Source organism: Balaenoptera borealis (assembly GCF_965194805.1).
Source record: "Balaenoptera borealis genome assembly, chromosome: 3".
In the NCBI taxonomy this organism is placed as follows: Eukaryota; Metazoa; Chordata; class Mammalia; order Artiodactyla; family Balaenopteridae; genus Balaenoptera; species Balaenoptera borealis.
In genome coordinates, this window is record NC_138866.1 from 25,213,925 (window position 1) to 25,234,382 (window position 20,458).

The following is a 20,458-nucleotide window of genomic DNA, read 5'->3' on the forward strand; positions in this document are numbered from 1 at the left end:
TGTCTCTTGGGACCACTACAAATCTGCCTTGGTGACTGCATTCAGCAGCCTGTCAACACTTCAGGTTATGGAGTAACAGTGCTTACGGCAAAGCAGGGCTGTGTGGTTAACAGAGGGAGCGCTGCCCCCTGGCTAAAGACCTGGCCTCTCGTCCCAGCTCTACCACCGACAAGCTGTGTGGTGCTGGGCGAGTCCCCTTCTCTCTGGACTCATCTTAATCTGTGAGGGGAGGGCACGATTCTCTCAGAGCTTGTAGGATTCTGTGCTCTTGTGGCTGTGTGGAGTGGGGGCACACACTGAAGTGGTGCCCTACCCTGAAGTGGTAGGGGGAAGAGAAGACGCTCGTACAGAGGCACACAGCAGGATTTAAGGCAATGTGGTTCTCATCTGGGGGCAATTTTGCCCCCCAGGAGACGTGTCAATATCTGGACACACTTTTTTTTTTAAGAATTTATTATTTATTTATCTATCTATCTATTTATTTATTTATTGGCTGCGTTGGGTCTTCGTTGCTGTGCGCGGGCTTTCTCTAGTTGCGGCGAGCAGGGGTTACTCTTTGTTGCGGTGCACGGGCTTCTCATTGCAGTGGCTTGTCTTTGTTGTGGAGCATGGGCTCTAGGTGCGCAGGCTTCAGTAGTTGTGGCTCGTGGGCTCTAGAACGCAGGCTCAATAGTTGTGGTGCACGGGCTTAGTTGCTCCGCAGCGTGTGGGATCTTCTGGACCAGGGCTCGAACCCATGTCCCCTGCATTGGCAGGCGGATTCTTAACCACTGCGCCACTAGGGAAGCCCTGGAGACACTTTTTGTTGCCACAACTGGATGGAGCTCCTGGCATCTCGTGGATAGAGGCCAGGGATGCTACTAAAGATCCTACAATGCACAGGCAGCTCCCTACAACAAAGAATTATCCGGCCCCAAATGTCAGTAGTGCCAATGCGGAGAGAAAGCCTGCTCTAAGGGGGTCAGATTCCATCTTTTGCTCCTCTACTTTGCAGTGGCCTTTGCAATTCCAGGTAACCTCATATTTGGTTCCTTTCTGGATCAACCCTCTTGCTATTGAAGAAACAGGAGTTTAATTCGCTAAGTTGTGCTGAAGTTATTGGCTGATCTTCAAATAAACAGTGGTGACCTAACTAGTGTATGAGGGTTCATTTAGAGAAGCAGAACCACTAGGAGTATATAGTCTGCCAGTCTGTCTACCTATCTAATCTATATGTGGGATTCATTACAGGGCTTTGACCTTGCTCAAGTATGGCAGCTGGTACAGTCTCTGGAAGGTTGTCCTCATGTCTGGTGGTAGAGCTAGAAATCCGTGGGGAAGGGAAGATGGATAAAAAGTGAGGGGAGAGGGAGCAAGGATGAGCTGGAGCCCATGAGGATGCACTGGAACCCCTGCCAGTTCTCACCGCCGCCAACCTGAGGAAGTGGATGACCTGCAGGGGAAGCTCACTGGCGGCCTTTGTCACACAGCTGAACACACACCTGGCCCAGGAGCGTGAGAAGCTACAGGAGGATCCCAGGGAAGGTATAGCAGTTGCGGGCCCGACTGCTGCCCCATAGCCACAGCGCCGCCCACAGACAGCGAAAGTGCCCGCCCAGCCTCGCAAGCACAAATGGCTGCTGCACTTCCACCTCCAGATCCTGCACGGAAACCTCTCCTGTGGTGGCACACCCTAACTGGAAACAGACAGGGAAGGGAATGCTGGAAAATGTAGTTCAGCCTAGCCAACTCGACGTGTTACAAAGCCACAAGCAGCAGATCCCCATTTTTGAGAATGCGTAAGTAAAGGATGGGTCTAGAATCCACGCTTATACAAGTTAATGTGTGCTGCGTTGTCATGCTGGGCTGGAAGGTTTTGAGCGTCTCTTTCCTTCGGATCAGAAAACATCACTTGCAACATTCAGATGGCCTACCCACTGTTACGGTCTAAGGAAGGGTTTCTTAGACTTGAAAACTTGTCTGCTCTTCACTTCAAGTGCTGGAGACTTTGCTTTTAAAGAGATTGAGAGAGTGACCTAACAGCCCTCCTACAAAAGGGATTAGAGAAGCCAGATACTAAAGGTCACGTTTTGTATGATTCCATTCATGTGAAATAGCCAGAAAAGGTAATTCCACAGAGATAAAAAACAGATATGTGGTTGCCGGGGGCTGAGTGGGAGGGTGGGGAGGAAATGGGGAGTGACTGCTTATTGGGTATAGTGTTTCCTTTGGTGGGAGTTGAAAATGTTTTGGAACTAGAGGTAGTGGGTGAACAACATTGAATATACTGAATTGTTCACTTTTTAATGGGTGTTTTGTGAATTTCACCTCAATAAAAAAATTTTTTTAATTTAAAAAGCAGGTTAGAGAGGAGTAGTTTTGAATTCTGATCTCAATTTTGCCATTGCTATAAAATAGATTAGAGTTTTGAATATTATTTTTCCCAGCTTTATTGAGGTATAATTGACAAATAAATATTGTATATATTTAAGTGATAACAATATAATGATTTGATATACACTGTGAAATTAGTACCACAGTCAAGTTAATTAACGTGTCCATCACCTCACAGTTAACCTTTTTTGTGTGTGTGGTGAGAACACTTAAGACCTACTCTTAGCAAATTTCAAGGAGACAATACAGTATTCTTACCTATAGTCACCATGATGTACATTAGATCCCCAGAATTTATTTTATCTGTTGTTTTGTTTATTGTTTTATTTATTATTATTTATTCATTGATTTCTTGAACACAAAAAGAAGGGGTTCGAAAAATAACTCTTTGAGTAGTGCTAAGATCTGTATGATATTGCAGTCTGCAAGAAAAAAAAAAAAAACTAGAAGTCTAGAAACTTCTGTTGGGAAAAGGGGGATCCCATACTGCCCTGGTGTAGTACTCCAAGAAGTAGTGAAGGAATTCTTGCCCTCATGTTGCAGGTCTGGAAAACCTCTAAGTGGGGCTGGCCCCTTTAAGGCTCCAAGACTGAAGTAATCCGGTAGCTAAGGAGTCATAATGACAATCTTCTTGGGTGATTCTCCCTGAAAATGTAGTTCTTACCCTCCAGGACCAGAACCACTGAGGAGCAGAGCCATCTTCTCCGTTTGGTTGGTGAGAGATATATGTGGATGGGCTTGTACATCTCTGGCTTCATTTTCTAAAATCTAGATGTCCCCGCCCTAGACAAAGGACCGTGATATTTAGTTTGGGTTCTTTTCTACCCTGTGGGGAACACAGAGATTAGTGAAAGGGGGGAATTTCTGTGAAATGTGGTCTAAGTGTTCAGTCCTATTTCTAAAACCTAGGAGAGAATGGAAGGGAGAAGAGTGCCTGTGAAACCCATTGCTAATGTAAATGCATCTGCTGAAAACTGTGCCTGGAGCCTATATGGATTTTGTCCAGGTTTTTCATGAATTCAGTATTCCTGATTCACGGGTAGTCAGTGCTTAGGAATTCTCCAGGAGTCACACTCAGAGAAGTGGATGAGAGCTGCCAGTTCAGAACTGGGAGGACAGGTGCTGAAGCCACCATCAGGAGAGCCTGAGACTTGGGCACACACACCCTCCTGCATAGACTCCTTCTTCTTCCCGGACAGGGAGCCAAGTTGATTGGTATCTGTTGTTGCAGGAGATGCTGGTTTGGAGATGGACATGCTAGAGGACCTTGAGACACTGCAGTTTGAGTATGGGATTCAAGAGGAAGACCACAGCTGGCTGTATTTGCTGGGCCGTTCTCATGGGCTGATGACCAAGGCCTGTGCCCATGCAACCTTCTTCTGCAAGCTACTCCATAATTTGAGGTAAGCTGGGTCTCCAAGGTCAGACAGACGGAGAAGAATCTCACTGCAGAGAATCCAGATGACTTAAACTTTTTATATTGGAGAATAACTTTGGCAGGGCGAGTGTCTTCCTACCTTTTCCAACCCACACTCAAGTACTCCTGGTCTGAAAGCACCAGGGAAATGCACACCAGGGTCCCTTGGCTGTGTTTATGTAATAAAGCACGGATTAGTGGTGATTTCCTTTCGGTGAGTAGACATTAAATAATCCATTCATTCATTCGTTCATCCATCCATCCTATCATTCACTCCCTCATCAGGATGACCAGCTTGTCTGCCACAGCTACTAATCACTAGCCATTCCTTGGCTATTGGCTGAAAATGGGGTCATTTTTTTCTTTTGGGGCTGAGCTAACAGTGGAATGCTTCCTCACAAGAAAGCTTCCTGGGAATTTGGGGGTCCTTATGGCCGGATGACTTGCCTGGAAACAGGAATACTGATTTTCAAAGAAGCTCTCAGTCCAGTCCTGGCTTCTGACGCTTAAATAGGAGGTGTGTGAGAGCCAAGTACCTAGGACTAGGCTCCTGGATTCTGTAACTCTAGGTCACTCCTGGAGCATCTGTCCCCACCCCGCAACCCCTCAGTCTGCTTCTCAGTTTACTTTTCTCTGAAATTAGGTTAATTCCTAGATGGTGGGACCAGATCTGAATTAAACATGTTATAGATACAGCACATACCCGAGGAGGCAGACTACTCAAGAAGTTTGCTGACTGGCTGACTGATGCAGATGCGTAAACCTATTGGCTGCTTCCAAGATGAGTGACGAGAAACCAATATGGGAAACTTCCAGGAGGCATCTTCTATTTGCAAGGATCAGGCACAGAGAGAAAATGCTCTCCTTTTAACCAAAAGAGAAGCCTTAAATGGAATGGGGCTTGTGATGCTTACATGGAAACTCCAGAGCTTTAAGACTCCAATTTTCACAGAAATACAGAACAAATATAAGATTGCCATATAACAACATAAAAAATGCCTTATGTATTCAGAGGTCAGACTTTGTTCATCTTGGGTCAAGTGAACCTCCAGAAAGAGAGGCCTCAGGTCCTTGATCCTCAGTTTCTTAGGTCTGTTTTCCCTCATAAACCATTTACTTTTATAAATCATTATGTTTGGAAAAAAGCTAAGTTACGTGGTTTCCTGGGTTTGTGCAGAACTGAAATAGCAAACTAGAAAGAGGAGGTGTATAGTAGGAGAGGGGTGCACTCATCCTGATGGAGATGGAAATTGACAGCTGTCTGCACAGGAAACAGTGAAGGAACTGGCTCCCCATGTTCCAGGATAAGGTGTAATTATAATTAGGCTGTTCACAGTGATGGTCCTGAGTCAAAGAAATGGTTAAATAGTCAGACCTTGTGTTTAAGAAGGCAGGGAAATGCACGATACATATAACCAAAGAAATGTTCACTTAAGAATGTTTTAAACAAGTTCTGATCCTTTGAAAGGGGTATGCTTTACTTCCTGGAAAATTCACTCAGGAGGAAACATTCCATTCCATCAGTGCAGCTGGATCAGTGGGACATAATTGGAATTCTTCTCTCTGAAGTACTTAAGGTGACACAGCAGGCTGCATGTGAGGAAGTTAAACCAGAGAACGTCAGAGGTTGACAGTCAAGAAGGACTAAGGGTCTGCGTTTACTTGGGTGTGTGTCTGTGTTCATTCTCCAGAGAATCATTCTCCAGAAAATCATTACAGGAGAAGCAAACTTCTAGATGTCCCTTGACTGGACTGCGTGAAGACACTCCTGATGACGATGGGTTAAAGGTGGGCATCATTGGAGGCGGCCACCTTGGGAAGCAGCTGGCTCATACACTGCTTCAGCTTGTCCCCATCCCAACTGACAGCCTGAGGATCTCCACTCGGAGGCCAGAGGCCCTGGGTGAGGAGCACTGCGCAGTAGAAGGGGGGCTTGGGTGTGCTCTTTAGGTGGTGACGAGGCCATTTTGAAAGGGTCCCTCAAAAGAGGAATCCTCACATACAGCATGCCGAGTTCTCAGCTTGCTGGCCCTGAGAAAAGCCAGAAAGATGGTTTTTTAACTTGTTCCTTGAAGCAGCTTTCTTCTCCACCTAAATATTTATATCCATCTCTCCTCCTTGTGCCCTTGGTGGCGAGGTATCTTTCTGGGTCTTTGATATAGAGAAGCTTTCCAAACAGAATTCAGATCTTCTAACTGGACCAGTTAGAGTCCGAGTGGTGTCTACCAGTTCCAAATATTTGGCCTTATTTTTTTAAAATAACATTTACTGAAAAATTGTTTTAAAGTTTTATAATGATTCCATTTATTAACTTATGGTGATAGAAATCAGAACAGTGGTTGCTTCTGGGGAGACTGAGAAGAGGCCCAAGGGAACTTTCTGGGGAGCTGGAAATATTCTGTATCTTGAGAGAGGTGTGAGTTACATAGGTGTATGCATTTGTCAAAATTGATCAAACTATTTACTTCAGATCTGTGTGTCGCATTGTATGTAAATTATACTTCAAAAAAATGTTTAATGTAAAATAATATATGAATGTTATAGAAAATTTAGAAAACTACTCTATAGGGAAGTAAATAATAACTACCTATAATTCTTCTAACAGGGTTATCATTTCTTTCCCATTTTTTCCTCTCATTATATCAGATTATATCAGTAATTAACACTCTACAAAGCTTTTTGTATCCTGCTTTTTTCACTTAATGTATCATGAGCCTATTCTCATGTTATTTGACAGTCTTCAAACTCAGGATTTTAAGGTTGTATAGTATTCCTAAGTATGACTGTATGATAATTTATGTAACTGTGCCTTATTTAGTAGGACTTCCTTGTACATAATTTAAAAAACAAAATTACTAGGTCAAAGTACACGTACAGCTTTATTAAGATATACTTTGTATATAATAAACTACACATTTAAAAAAAAAATTTCTTGGTCAGGCCACAAGGCATGTGGGATCTTAGTTCCCCAACCAGGGATCGAACCAGTGCCCCTTGCATTGAAGTGCAGAGTCTTAACCACTGGACCACCGGGGAAGTCCTAAACTGCACATTTTAAAAGTGTACACGGGGACTTCCCCGGTGGTCCAGTGGTAAGGAATCCGCCTTCCAAAGCAGGGGACGCGGGTTCAATCCTTGGTCAGGGAACTAAGATCCCACGTGCTGCAGGGCAACTAAGCCCGTGTGCCACAACTGCTGAGCTCACGCGCCTCAACGAGAGAGCCCGCAAGCCACAAAGTACAGAGCCCACATGCTCTGGAGTCCGCGTGCCACAACTAGAGAGAGAAAATCCACGGCCACAATGAGAGAGAAGCCCAAGCACTGCAATGAAGAGCCCACGCACGGCAACGAAAAAAAGATCCCTTATGCTGCAACTAAGACCCGACACAGCCAAAAAAAAAGTAAATAAAAAAAAAAATAAATATTTTTTAAAAAAGTGTACAGGGACTTCCGTGGTGGTCCAGTGGGTAAGACTTAGCTCCCAATGCAGGGGTCCCAGGTTCAATCCCTGGTCGGGGAACTAGATCCCACATGCATGCCGCAATTAAGAAGTCCGCATGCTGCAACTAAGAAGCCTGCATGCCGCAACTAAAAGATCCTGCGTGCTGCAACTAAGGACCCAGCGCAGCCTAAATAAATAAATAAATATTTTAAAAATAAAAAAATTAAAGTGTACAGTTTGATGTTTTGTGACACATGTATACTCCTGTGAAACCATCAACGTAATCAAGGTAATGAATCTCTCTACCTCCCTTTAGAACCCACTCAGGAAACCACTGATCTGATTTTTTTTTTATTATTTATTTTATTTTTGGCTGCATTGGGTCTTCGTTGCTGCATGCGGGCTTTCCCTAGTTGCAGAGAGCAGGGGCTACTCTTCATTGTGGTACACGGGCTTCTCATTGCATTGGCTTCTCTTGTTGCGGAGCACAGGCTCTAGGCGCGCAGGCTTCAGTAGTTACGGTGTGCAGGCTCTAGAGCGCAGGCTCAGTAGTTGTGGTGCATGGGCTTAGTTGCTCCACGGCATGTGGGATCTTCCCAGACCAGGGTTCAAACCCGTGTCCCCTGCATTGGCAGGTGGACTCCCAACCACTGCGCCACCAGGGAAATCCCCACTGATCTGATTTCTGTCACTACTGATTAGTTTGCATTTTGTAGAATTTTGTATAAATGGAGTCATACAGTTTGTACTTTTTCTTTGGTCTGAATTCTTTTTTTAATTAATTTTTTTATTGAGGTATAGTTGATTTACAATGTTGTGTTAGTTTCAGATGTACAGCAAAGTGATTCAGTTATATATATTCAGTTATATGTATGTATATATATAGAATATATTATACAGAATATATTTTATATACATATATTCTTTTTCAGATTCTTTTCCCATATAGGTTATTACAAAATATTGAGTGTAGTTCCCTGTGCTATACAGTAGGTCCTTATTGTTTATTTTATATATAGTAGTGTGTATATGTTACTCCCAAATTCCTAATTTATCCCTCCCCGCAATGGTCTGAATTCTTTCACTCTGCATAATTATTTTGAGACATATCCGTGTTGTTTCATATATTGATAGTCTTTTTATTTCTGAGTAGTGTTTTATAGCATGGATATTCCATAGTTCATCTATTCCTCTGTTGATGGACATTCAGGTTGTTTCCAGTTTGGGGCTATTACAAATAAAGCTATTATGAACATTTGTGTACAAATATTGGTGTGGAGAAATGCTTTAATTTTTCTTGAGTAAACACTTGGGAATGGGGTGGCTGGGTCATATGGTAGGTATATTTAATTTTTAAAGAAACTTGTAATATATTTTTTCAAACTGACCTACAAAGGATGTTGTTCAGGTATAAACTTTCATCAACAGTGTGTAAGAATACCTATTTTACTCACGCTTGTCAATTCTGGGAATCTTTTTTTTTTAATCACCATTTTAATATGCCTTTACAATTTTTCTTATTTTAATATGTCTTTCACTGATCACTAGAAGAATTAAAATTTTTTATAGGCTTATTGCTATTTCATCATTTTTGAGTTCTTTTTTGTTCAATTTTTCTGTTGGATGCCTGTATGATTTTTCTTATTGATTTGTAAATGTTCCTTCTATATTAAGGAAACTAAAAAAATCTTAACCCTTCAAGGCAGATTTCTTAAATCTCATCAATAGGACCAGTATATATGACACTTCAATAAAATACATATATTCTTCTGGGAAGCAATATGTTTATTAATAATAAAATTACAGTTATAGAATATCACTGTATGTTGTATTAAGGAAGCAAGAATTCAAAATGCTCAGCATCAGCTTCTGTGCACTTTTGAGAACCACACATGGAAGAAGAGCAGATGTGCATGTTTTCTAAAGTTCTTTGTCCTATGTATCTTCCTACCTGGAAGTACCTGAGTACTTAGATAACCTCAGCATCAACTTTATCACATACTTGTGGTGGTTAAGGGAAGAACTGACCTCTGCAATGTCTAACGTCCTGTTCTCCGATAACACTTAAAACATACTACCGTATGTGAGTTCACATTTTTACTTTTGAGGAACCAGATCACAATAAGTACAATTAAATGATTAACTACCAAGAAGTGCTTTTAGCAACTACATGAGTTTCTTTCTACATTTATAAATATCTTATTGACATTAAATTGTGTATACTTTACTGAAACTGTAAGCATATTTTTCCAAATTCCTCCCAGCCTCTGCCCTATACTCTTCCACTCTCTCAGTCTTTCCCACCATTTCAAGCCAGTTAAGCTGTTTTAACTTCGGCCCAGTCACAGAATTCTTGAAGCCTCAGTTTCCGCATCTATAATATAGGAATAATACTAGCCTCTGTCTCATAAGGTCCTTATGAGATTCCCTTAGATAACGTATGTACTTTGTGCATTATCTGGTACACGATGAATTCTGTAAATTGGAGAAGCCTTCATTCAGACTTTTTTTCTTCCTAAAAAAAAAAAAAATCTGAAAAATTCCAGCATTTGGTCTAAAACATAAGGATGAATCATCTTACAATCTCGAGCACTGCTGCAGTGGCACCTGCTGCCATAGTCATGGGGTCAGGGCTTTGCTGCCTGGCTTTTAGAAGGCATGAGGGAATCTCTTCTGATTTATGTGGTGACAAGACTTGAGATCAAATAATTGTCATCCTCTCCCCACAGTTGATGTTGAGTTCAAAGTTCTTTGTACTGTGATCTTTCTGACTTCCTTTATTCCCTCCCAGATGAATTCAAGAAACTGGGAATCCAGTGCTTTTACCATAACTCTTCTCTGGTGGAGTGGGCCAGCGTGATATTCCTCTGCTGCCTGCCATCTCAGCTGTCTAATATCTGTGTAGAAATTCAAACCAGCCTTGGAAAAGCCTGCATTGTGTACAGCTTTGTAGCTGCCGTCCCACTACCCAGGTATCTTGTTAGGGGGAGCACAGGGTTGGCAGAACTGCTCTGTCTCCTCATCTCCACCCCCGCCCCGACCTCTTGGAGTTGGCCATTCCCAGTCATAAGGTGGAAGCAGCTTCATTGGCAGAAGGACCCAGCCAGCCTTTGAAATTGTGTCTTCCCCGCTTTTCCACTAACAGCACTTGTGGGTGGGACCTTTTCTTTGATGTGCAAATATTCAGAACTGCAGTAGAGCATTACTTCCAACTACTTGAAGCTGATTAGTGTTCCCCTTGTACACCACTCAACAGCATGAAAATTGATCTAGAGCATGTGTCAGATATTATTTTTGTACCTCGAGTATCTAGCTCAGTGCCTGGCTCGTGGTGACATTGAATAAGTGTTAAGTGGATGGGTGAACAATCCAGCTACGATGTAGTGCCCCAGTGCCAACCCACACCTGCGTTTGCCTGTGAGCGGTGCTGTTCAGGGGACTACATTGTTGGGGCCGGATGTGAACTCAGTGGGTCACGTGGTGCTTTATTCCAGTCCGGGCCCTGTACTTCCTGCATTGGTGGCTTTACTTTCAGGTTGAAACTCCTACTGAACCACACCAATGTCTTACGGCCTCAGTATCAGTGTGTTGAAGATCTTGCCAGCATCTGGGGGGCCAATAAGGAAATCACAGCTGCTCTCCAAGACCCTGTGATTCTTCAGGCTACCTGTCCCTACAGTCCTGCTGGTAATGGCTCACGATATTTTTGGCACTTTTAAAAATTACCTTCCTCTTGGCCTGTTGCTATCTTATTAAATCCCTGAGTGTGTGTGTGTGTGTGCGCACGCGCGTGCATGCGTGTGTGCTGAGGGGGTGTGTGTGTAAGTACAAGCTAGATACATTCTCAGCTATTTAGGTTTTACATGGGAATAGCTTTGGTGGCAAAAAGTAGCCTTTTTAGGGAAAGCTAAGAAGTGTGATTAATCGGACCCTTTAAGGATGAATTGGAAGCAACCAGAGGAGAGAGCCTATTTAAACCAGAGGATGCAGTGTCTGGGACTAAATGGCTTTTCCTTACGGTAATCTTGCAGTTTGCCTTATTGGCAAGGACCGTTCTAGAGATTTCTAGAGATGCATTTGTCATCAGCAATGCCTACATTAACATATCTGTCTTCCTCTGGTAGGGTCAACACGTGATGTGTTATAAAGGGCACACACAGGGCTCTTGGCCTGGAAAGGAAGAGCGCTTATCTTGAGGTTCATATAACCAAACTGTCTTGGACAGAAGGTGGCTGTTCACCGTCTGGGGTTTGTCCTAGGTTCCCTGCAAACCTTTTTGGTGGTGCTAACTGGTATTTCCTTTCTCATTGATGTTTAGGGGGAATAATCCTCAATATCAAGTGGTTGGAGGGAGTGTTCTATGCAGCCATAAATGTCTGCACGGCAAAGGACATGCCCCACTCACAAGTGCTGCAGCTTCTGAATGAACTGTTCCTCTCCAAGCACTTTGAAGCCTGTGAGAAGGACAGAGTGTCTTTCCAAAAATTTCAAGCACAAGATTTTGTCAGCAAAGCCTATGCCAAGAACCTGTCTCGGAAAAGGTAAAGTATTAGACGAGTGGCCATTCTAACTTCTCCCACACTGTTTTCTTAGCAGATGCTTTTAATCTTTTTCCTTTCATGTTATCTTTAAAAATGTATAAAACGAATACATTCTTATAAAAAAATCCAACTAGTGGAAAAGTGGAAAAAATCCAACTAGTGGAAAAAATCCAACAAGTGAAAAAATCCAACTAGTGGAAAAAACCTCCTTTGCCCCCCAAATCCCTTTTCATAGACTTTACCTCTGATGGTTTTTGTATTTTTGTCTTTCTACCTATGCATTTACAAACATATATTTATATTATCATTATAATGTATATGCATATCTGTATCTATATATACATTTTAGAAACATGGGGATTATACTTACTACATCATAGCTACCATTCTATGTTAGTACAATCATATCTATTTCATTTATGAGCACTGTGCAGGCATCCATTGGATACATTTCTTTAGCTACATTTATTCATCCTATTTCCTCTTGATGGCAATGTAGTTCCCTCTGCCCCACATTTTGCACAAAGGGCTGCTTTGAACATTTCATCCTTAAACTTTGCACACTTGTACCAGTAGAATTTCTGGGTCAGAGGTTATATATAGTTTATGTTTGATAGGTATTCCTAAATTGCTTATCAAAAAAGTGATACTTATATTTCTACCAATAGTGTATGAGAGTGCCATTTCACTATAGCTTGATAACTATTAGATCATTCTTTTTAATCTTTAATAATCTAATAGGGAAAAATGGTTGCCCTTGTTACCAGTGACTTCCATGTCACTAAATTCACTGGACACTTTTAAATCCTTTTCTTCCTTGGCTATTGAACATGCCTTCCTTCTTGAAACAATCTTTTCTCTTAGCTTTCATGATACCCTCACGTTCTCTTCATTTTCCTCCTGTCCCTCCGATCCCTCCTTTGCCAGCTCCTCTTCTGCCCCATCCTTAAATCTGGCAGTTTTCAGGGCTCTGTCCTAGGCCTTCTTTTCTTTTCATTCTACACTTTGTTCCTGGGTGATCTTTTCCACTTCGGGGACTTAGGTTGCCATTACATGCTCCTTCGCAGAGTTATTCAGGCCAGAACCTGGAAGTAATCCTTGATCTTCCCCCCCTCTTATCTTTTGTGTTCTAATTAATCACCAATGACTTGTGGTACACTTTCAGTTTGGGAATTTTCCTTCCCCCTTAGCCTGGGATTCTCTTCGCCTCTCTCTTATGCTGGATCTCTTTTTCCTAGACCCCTCTTCCTCTGGCTTCATTTCTTTCTTCATTATGGTGGAATCTGTCCTCCTCCAGTAGCTTCCTTAGAAAAGCCTGCATAGGAAGTAATTTTTAGGGACTATGTCGGAAAATGTTTTTATTCTAACCTAATATTGAGAACATAGCCAGGTATAGAGTCTAGGTTAGAGCAGAAGCAAGAACTACAATCCTTCAGCCTGTGGAAAGAAAGCCACATTCACAGAAAGATAGACAAAATGAAAAGGCAGAGGACTTTGTACCAGATGAAGGAACAAGATAAAACCCCAGAAAAACAACTAAATGAAGTGGAGATAGGCAACCTTCCAGAAAAAGTATTCAGAATAATGATAGTGAAGATGATCCAGGACCTCGGAAAAAGAATGGAGGCAAAGATTGAGAAGATGCAAGATATGTTTAACAAAGACCTAGAAGAATGAAAGAACAAACAAACAGAGATGAACAATACAATAACTGAAATGAAAACTACACTAGAAGGAATCAATAGCAGAATAACTGAGATAGAAGAACGGATAAGTGACCTGGAAGACAGAATGGTGGAATTCACTGCTGCGGAACAGAATAAAGAAAAAAGAATGAAAAGAAATGAAGACAGCCTAATAGACCTCTGGGACAACATTAAACGCAAGAACATTTGCATTATAGGGGTCCCAGAAGGAGAAGAGAGAGAGAAGGGACCCGATATTTCAAGAGATTATAGTCGAAAACTTCCCTAACATGGGAAAGGAAATAGCCACCCAAGTCCAGGAAGCGCAGAGTCCCAGGCAGGATAAACCCAAGGAGAGACATGCTGAGACACATAGTAATCAAATTGACAAAAATTAAAGACAAAGAAAAATTATTGAAAGCAACAAGGGAAAAATGACAAATAACATACAAGGGAAAAATGACAAATAACATACAAGGGAACTCCTCCCATAAGGTTAACAGCTGATTTCTCAGTAGGAACTCTACAAGCCAGAAGGGAGTGGCACGATATACTTAAAGTGATGAAAGGGAAGAACCTACAACCAAGATTACTCTACCCGGCAAGGATCTCATTCAGATTCGACGGAGAAATCAAAAGCTTTACAGACAAGCAAAAGCTAAGAGAATTCAGCACCACCAAACAAGCTCTACAACAAATGCTATAGGAACTTCTCTAAGTGGGAAACACAAGGGAAGAAAAGGACCCACAAAAACAAACCCATAACAATTAAGAAAATGGTCATAGGAACATACATGTCGATAATTACCTTAAACGTGAATGGATTAAATGCTCCTACCAAAAGACACAGGCTCGCTGAATGGATACTAAAACAAGACCCATATATATGCTGTCTGCAAGAGACCCACTTCAGACCTAGGGACACATACAGACTGAAAGTGAGGGGATGGAAAAAGATATTCCATGCAAATGGAAATCAGAAGAAAGCTGGAGTAGCAATACTCATATCAGATAAAATAGACTTTAAAATAAAGAATGTTACAAGAGACAAGGAAGGACACTACATAATGATCAAGGGATCAATCCAAGAAGAAGATATAACAATTATAAATATATATGCACCCAACAGAGGAGCACCTCAATACATAAGGAAACTGCTAACAGCTATAAAAGAGGAAATCGACAGTAACACGATAATAGTGGGGGACTTTAACACCTCACTTACACCAATGGACAGATCATCCAAACAGAAAATTAATAAGGAAACAGAAGCTTTAAATGACACAATAGATCAGATAGATTTAATTGATATTTATAGGACATTCCATCCAAAAAGAGCAGATTACACTTTCTTCTCAAGTGCGCACGGAACATTCTCCAGGATAGATCACATCTTGGGTCACAAATCAAGCCTCAGTAAATTTAAGAAAATTGAAATCATATCAAGCATCTTTTCCCACCACAATGCTGTGAGATTAGACATCCATTACAGGGAAAAAAACGTAAAAAACACAAACACATGGAGGCTAAACAACACGTTACTAAATAACCAAGAGATCACTGAAGAAATCAAAGAGGAAATCAAAAAATACCTAGAGACAAATTACAATGAAAACATGATGATCCCAAACCTATGGGATGCAGCAAAAGCAGTTCTAAGAGGGAAGTTGATAGCATTACAAGCCTACCTGAAGAAACAAGAAAGATCTCAAATAAACAATCTAACCTTACACCTAAAGGAACTAGAGAAAGAAGAAAAAACCCAAAGTTAGCAGAAGGAAAGAAATCATAAAGATCAGAGCAGAAATAAATGAAATAGAAACAAAGAAAACAATAGCAAAGATCAATAAAACGAAAAGCTGGTTCTTTGAGAAGATAAAATTGATAAACCTTTAGCCAGACTCATCAAAAAAAGAGGGAAAGGACTCATATCAATAAAATTATAAATGAAAAAGGAGAAGTTACGACAGACACCACAGAAATACAAAGCAACAAGGATGTTCACTCTTGCCACTATTATCCAACATAGTTTCGGAAGTCCTAGCCACGGCAATCAGAAGAAAAATAAAAGGAATACAAATTGGAAAAGAAGAAGTAAAACTGTCACTGTTTGTAGATGACATGATACTATACATAGAGAATCCTGAAGATGCCACCAGAAAACTACTAGAGCTAATCAATGAATTTGGTAAAGTTGCAGGATACAAAATAAATGCACAGAAATCTCTTGCATTCCTATACACGGACAACAAAAGATCAGAAAGAGAAATTAAGGAAACAATCCCATTCACCATTGCAACAAAAAGAATTAAAAAAAAAAAAAAAGAATCTAGGTTAGAAACAATTTTCCCTCAGAATTTTGAAGGCATTGCTCCATCATCTTTCAGCTTTTAAATTGCTGTTGAGAGGTACAGTGCCCTTCTAATTCTTCAATTCATGCTTGGTCTGAAATCTGTTCCTTTTCTCTCTGGAAGCTTATAGTATCTTTTGACTTCAGCATCCTGAAATTTTATTATGCATCATGATGTGGATCTATTTTAATGCACTGTGTTGGGCAGTTGGTGGGCCTCTCCTTTTCTTCCCCTTAACTTAAAAAGAAAAAGATTGTGAAATATGTACACAGAAAAGTACCTATTCCATAAATTCATAAATATACAGTTTAATGAATTATTGTAAAGCAAATATCCATGTAATTGCCACCCATAAAAGAAACAGAACATTCAATGGTCCTTCTCAATCTGCATGTCAAGTTCTCCAATTTTCTCCTATTATGTTTTTGATAATTTCCTCCCCTTCCCTCTGTTTTCTCTGTTCTCTCTTATGAATATTTTATTAGCCAAACGTTGGACCTCCTGGGCTGATCTTCTGATTTTCTTTAGCTCTCCTATTTTCAGTATCTTTGCCTTTTTGTTCTGCTTTCTGAGAGATTTCCTCAACTATCCTGTTTTTACTATTATATTTAGAACATATTTTCATTTTGCTGTATTTTGACTTTCAAAGATTTTTTTAGTCTCCAAATATTCCTTTTTTATGTAGCATCCTGTTGTCATTTCCCTATGCAATACCATCTCTTATCCCTTTGAGAATGTAAATGATAGAGTTTTTTTCTTCTCTGAGGAGTCTTTCCTTCAGGATTTTTTTGACCATTTATTTTGGTCTCTATCATTCATTTTAGAGGCTTTCTTCAAGTATATGGAGAACCTTGATTGTCTGCTCATATTTTTTTTTAAATAAATTTATTTATTTATTTATTTATTTTGGCTGCATTGGGCCTTCTTTGTTGCGCATGGGCTTTCTCTAGTTGTGGCGAGCGGGGGCTACTCTTCGTTGCAGTGCAGGGCTTCTCACTGCGGTGGCTTCTCGTTGCGGAGCACAGGCTCTAGGCGTGCGGGTTTAGTAGTTGTGGCTCACGGGCTCTAGAGCACAGGCTCAGTAATTGTGGTGCACGGGCTTAGTTGCTCTGTGGCATGTGGAATCTTCCCAGATAAGGGCTTGAACCCATGTCCCCTGCACTGGCAGGCGGATTCTTAACCACTGTGCCACCAGGGAAGTCCTGTCTGCTCATATTTAAGATCCTGGTTACTAAAAAGTTGCTTGGAAACTCTGTGTTTGCTACTGTGGTCTTTAATACAGAGTGATTTGATCAGCTTTTTCCTTGGGAAACCCTGAATATTGGTATCTTTAAGTCTTTGGGACCCAACTTGGGGAAAGAAAGCTGCACATGTATAGGGAGAGGGGTGGTCTTATCATTCAGAATATATTTTTTCACTTTATTTCTCCCCTTTTCAGCATATTCTTGCCACTCAAACTGCCTGATAACCATGCCATCATCTGGGAGTTTGTTTAGAAATGCGGATTATGGGTCCCCACCCCAGATGTATGTAATCAGAATCTGCCTTTTTACAAGCTCCCAAGTGATATGTCCATTAAAGTTGGAAAAGTGCTGCTCTATGGTCTTTTTCATCAGATGACCTGTTAGAATGGGAGGCATGGCATATTAATATTTCTACTATGATTGTAGTTTCTCAAATTCTCTTTATATTTCTAATCTTTGTTTTACAAAGTTTGAAGCCGTATCATCTGATGAAAAGAAGTTTGTACTTCTTACATCTTCTTGGTAGATTATACTTTTTAATTCTATCCCCCCCTTTTAAAAAACTTTTTAGATAATTTTGATTCACATGCAGTTATTAAGAAATAATACAAAGAAATCACATGTACCCATTTATCCAGTTTCTCCCAATGGAACAAACCATAGTACAATATCTATACACAGATATTGTAAAACTATAGTACAATACCACAACCAGGATATTGACACTGACACAGTCAAGATACAGAACAATTCTATAACTAGGGATCCTTCATCTTGATCCTTCCTCCCCAACTTGGCAACCATTGAGCTGTTCTCCATTTCTATGATTTTGTCACTTCAAGAATATTATATGAAAGGAATCATATATTATGCAACCTTTGGGGATTGGCCTTTTTCATTTAGCATAATTCTCTGGAGATTCATCCAAGTTGCTGTGTGTATCAATAATTTATTCCTTTTTTTTATTGCTGAGTAGTTTTCATGGCATGTATGTTTTCATGGCATGTATGTACCATAGTTTGTTTAATCATTCACCTGTTGAAGGACATCTAGGATGTTTCCAGTTTTTGGCTATTACGAATAAAGATGCTTTGAACATTCATGTACAAGTTTTTGTGTAAACCTAAGTTTTAATTTCTCTGGGACAAATGCTCAGGGGTGCAATGACTGGTTGCATGTTTATTTTTTTAAGACACTGCCAAACTGTTTTTCAAAGTTGTTATATCCTTTTACATCATTAGCAATGTATGATTCAGTTTCTCTGCATCCTCACCAGCCATCTGGTGTTGTCACTAATTTTTGTTTTACCATTACATCTATAGATCAATTTGTGGAGAGTTGACATCTTTATAATGTTAAGTTTTCCCATCCATGTACACAGTATATCTCTCCATTTATTTATATCTTCTTTATTTCATCATCATTTCATAGTTTTCAGTATACAAGTCCTGTACATGTTTTGTTAGATTTACACCTAAGTATTCTATTTTGTGTGTGTGAAAGGAACTGCATTTTTAGGTTTTTTTTGCCCAAGTGTTCATTGCTAATATATATAAATAAAATTTATTTTATGTTTATTTTATATCCTATGTCCTTGCTGAATTCGTTTATTAGTTCTAGGAGATTTTTTTTTTAGATTCCTTTGGATTTTCTACATGGACAATCATGTCATCTATATATAGCAACAGTTTCAGTTCTCCCTTTCCAATCTGTGTGCCTTTTATTTCCTTTTCTTGCATTATTGCACTGGCTACAACTTCTAGTGGTATGTTGAATGTGTGGTGAGAGCAGATATCCTTGCCTTACTCCTGATTTTTTTAATACTATAAAACTCTATGTCTTAATACTTTTTAAGTTGAATTCCACTACAGACTAATATTTAACATTGCCCCATTTTTATTTGCATGTTAACTCCTACTTCTTTCCCTATACAGTTGAAGAGGGTATCTTTTTTTTTTTTTTGAAGAGAATATTGTAAAAGAATGGACATTAGGACATTCCTAATGTCCATGATCCTCTTATGTATTTTCTTTCTAAATTCAAGGAAAATATACTGAAAAGGATGTTGATTTTATTGTCATAATCATTCTCTAATTATGAATTCCTCCCCAAATGCACTTAGAGAATTTTAAGTGTGAAAACTCATAAGTACAATTAAATCCACGTGTTGAATAAACCCAGATGAATTTTTAATTTAACTAAGAATTTTAATTAGTTTGATATAGAAAATGAATAACCTTATTTCCAAGTAGAGGAGAACTTTCTTTAAAGGAAATGTTTAACAGCAAAATCAGATGTATTAAACAGACATAAAAATGTAACACTATTTTTTTCCCTACCCCAGGCCTTTCCCCTGGTTTGATCTGACTGCTGTGCAACTCAAGGAAACTCCCTTTAGCCAATATCTCTTACACAGCACTACTTTTCAGGACAACCTTACCCATCTATACTGTGATTCATTTGGCATCACCCTAACCAAAGAACAAGAGCCAGAGGTTTCCACGGGTTCTTCATCCCAATAAGAGAAGAGACCTCAGGAATCAGGATTTCTTTCTCCCTCTACAGTGGTAGTGCCCTGATTATCATAATTGACAGTGGAAGTCATGTGACTGTATGGTGCTTGCCATATGCTAGGCAGTAAGGAATTAGAAAATTGTACTGATGGCTCTTTAAAAACTAGAATAAAACAAGAGGTTCTTTACATCAGTATATTTTGGTGTGTCTGGCTTTTGGAAGCAACTGAATGAAACCACATAACCTGACACACTTAAGTAAGCTGCTTCCCCAGCAGCTAATTATCAATTCAGTTAATTCAAATTATCTCTTGTCTAAAAGCTAAATTCAAGAAGTTATACTGTCATTATTAAATGGTTACATACTTCTTCTGTAGCATTCTTTTCCTACAATATATAGCTACAGTACGCAGTTACATTCTTTCCCTGTAGCAGTATGTAGCTGACAAATGATACACCTTGATTGTCCCACACTTTGAGTAGAAAAATAAAATGTGTGGTAAACAATCTTAATTGAATTATGACTCATTTTAGGCTTATTTCAGCTAAACATGACTGTTCTGGTACTATCTTATTTAAAGCTGTTCCCCTTTAAACTATTTTAAACCATAAAACCATTCTTAAAAATAGCTGGCATTACAACTACTGAAGACTGCATGCCCTGGAGCCTGCGTGCCCTGGGCCCACACGCCGCAACTACTGAAGCCCGCGCGCTCTAGAGCCCGCGTGCCACAACTCCTGAGCCCATGTGCTGTAACTACTGAAGCCTGCATGCCTAGAGCCCATGCTCTGCAAGAAGAGAAGCCACCGCAATGAGAAGCCCACGCGCTGCAAGGAAGAGTAGCCCCTGCTCGCTGCAACTAGAGAAAGCCCGTGCGCAGCAACAAAGACC

The 20,458-nt window shown here is 40.2% G+C and overlaps 3 protein-coding genes across 7 annotated transcripts in view; 1 reads left to right on the forward strand and 2 right to left on the reverse strand.

The window, feature by feature from the left end:
- Positions 1–20,458, reverse strand: part of TMEM63C (transmembrane protein 63C) — a 452,188-nt gene that overhangs the window by 182,685 nt on the left and 249,045 nt on the right. The window lies entirely within an intron of this gene.
- Positions 1–20,458, reverse strand: part of SAMD15 (sterile alpha motif domain containing 15) — a gene marked incomplete at its 5' end in the record, with an annotated part of 32,484 nt that overhangs the window by 1,806 nt on the left and 10,220 nt on the right. The window contains one exon of one of the 4 annotated variants that reach the window (XM_082384706.1): positions 11,936–13,088. The exons of 1 other annotated variant lie outside the window; for it this stretch is intronic. In XM_082384706.1, the coding sequence (XP_082240832.1) occupies positions 13,008–13,088 (81 nt within the window). In that variant the 3' untranslated portion in view covers positions 11,936–13,007. Of the gene's footprint in view, positions 1–11,935; positions 13,089–14,777; positions 16,047–16,809; positions 17,431–20,458 lie in introns of those variants that run through there. 2 more of the 4 variants (XM_082384707.1, XM_082384708.1) reach the window with 2 other exon arrangements.
- On the forward strand, positions 92–20,404 carry NOXRED1 (NADP dependent oxidoreductase domain containing 1). Of its 2 annotated transcripts, none has more exons than XM_082384742.1 (7): positions 92–3,088; positions 3,605–3,776; positions 5,482–5,693; positions 10,024–10,204; positions 10,768–10,919; positions 11,551–11,773; positions 19,398–20,404. In XM_082384742.1, exons 2-7 carry the CDS (start codon positions 3,622–3,624, stop codon positions 19,573–19,575), a joined length of 1,101 nt encoding a protein of 366 aa, XP_082240868.1. In that variant the 5' UTR covers positions 92–3,088; positions 3,605–3,621; the 3' UTR covers positions 19,576–20,404. The 2 variants fall into 2 exon arrangements, with proteins under 2 accessions (XP_082240868.1, XP_082240867.1); XM_082384741.1 differs by having other exon boundaries at positions 92–1,778.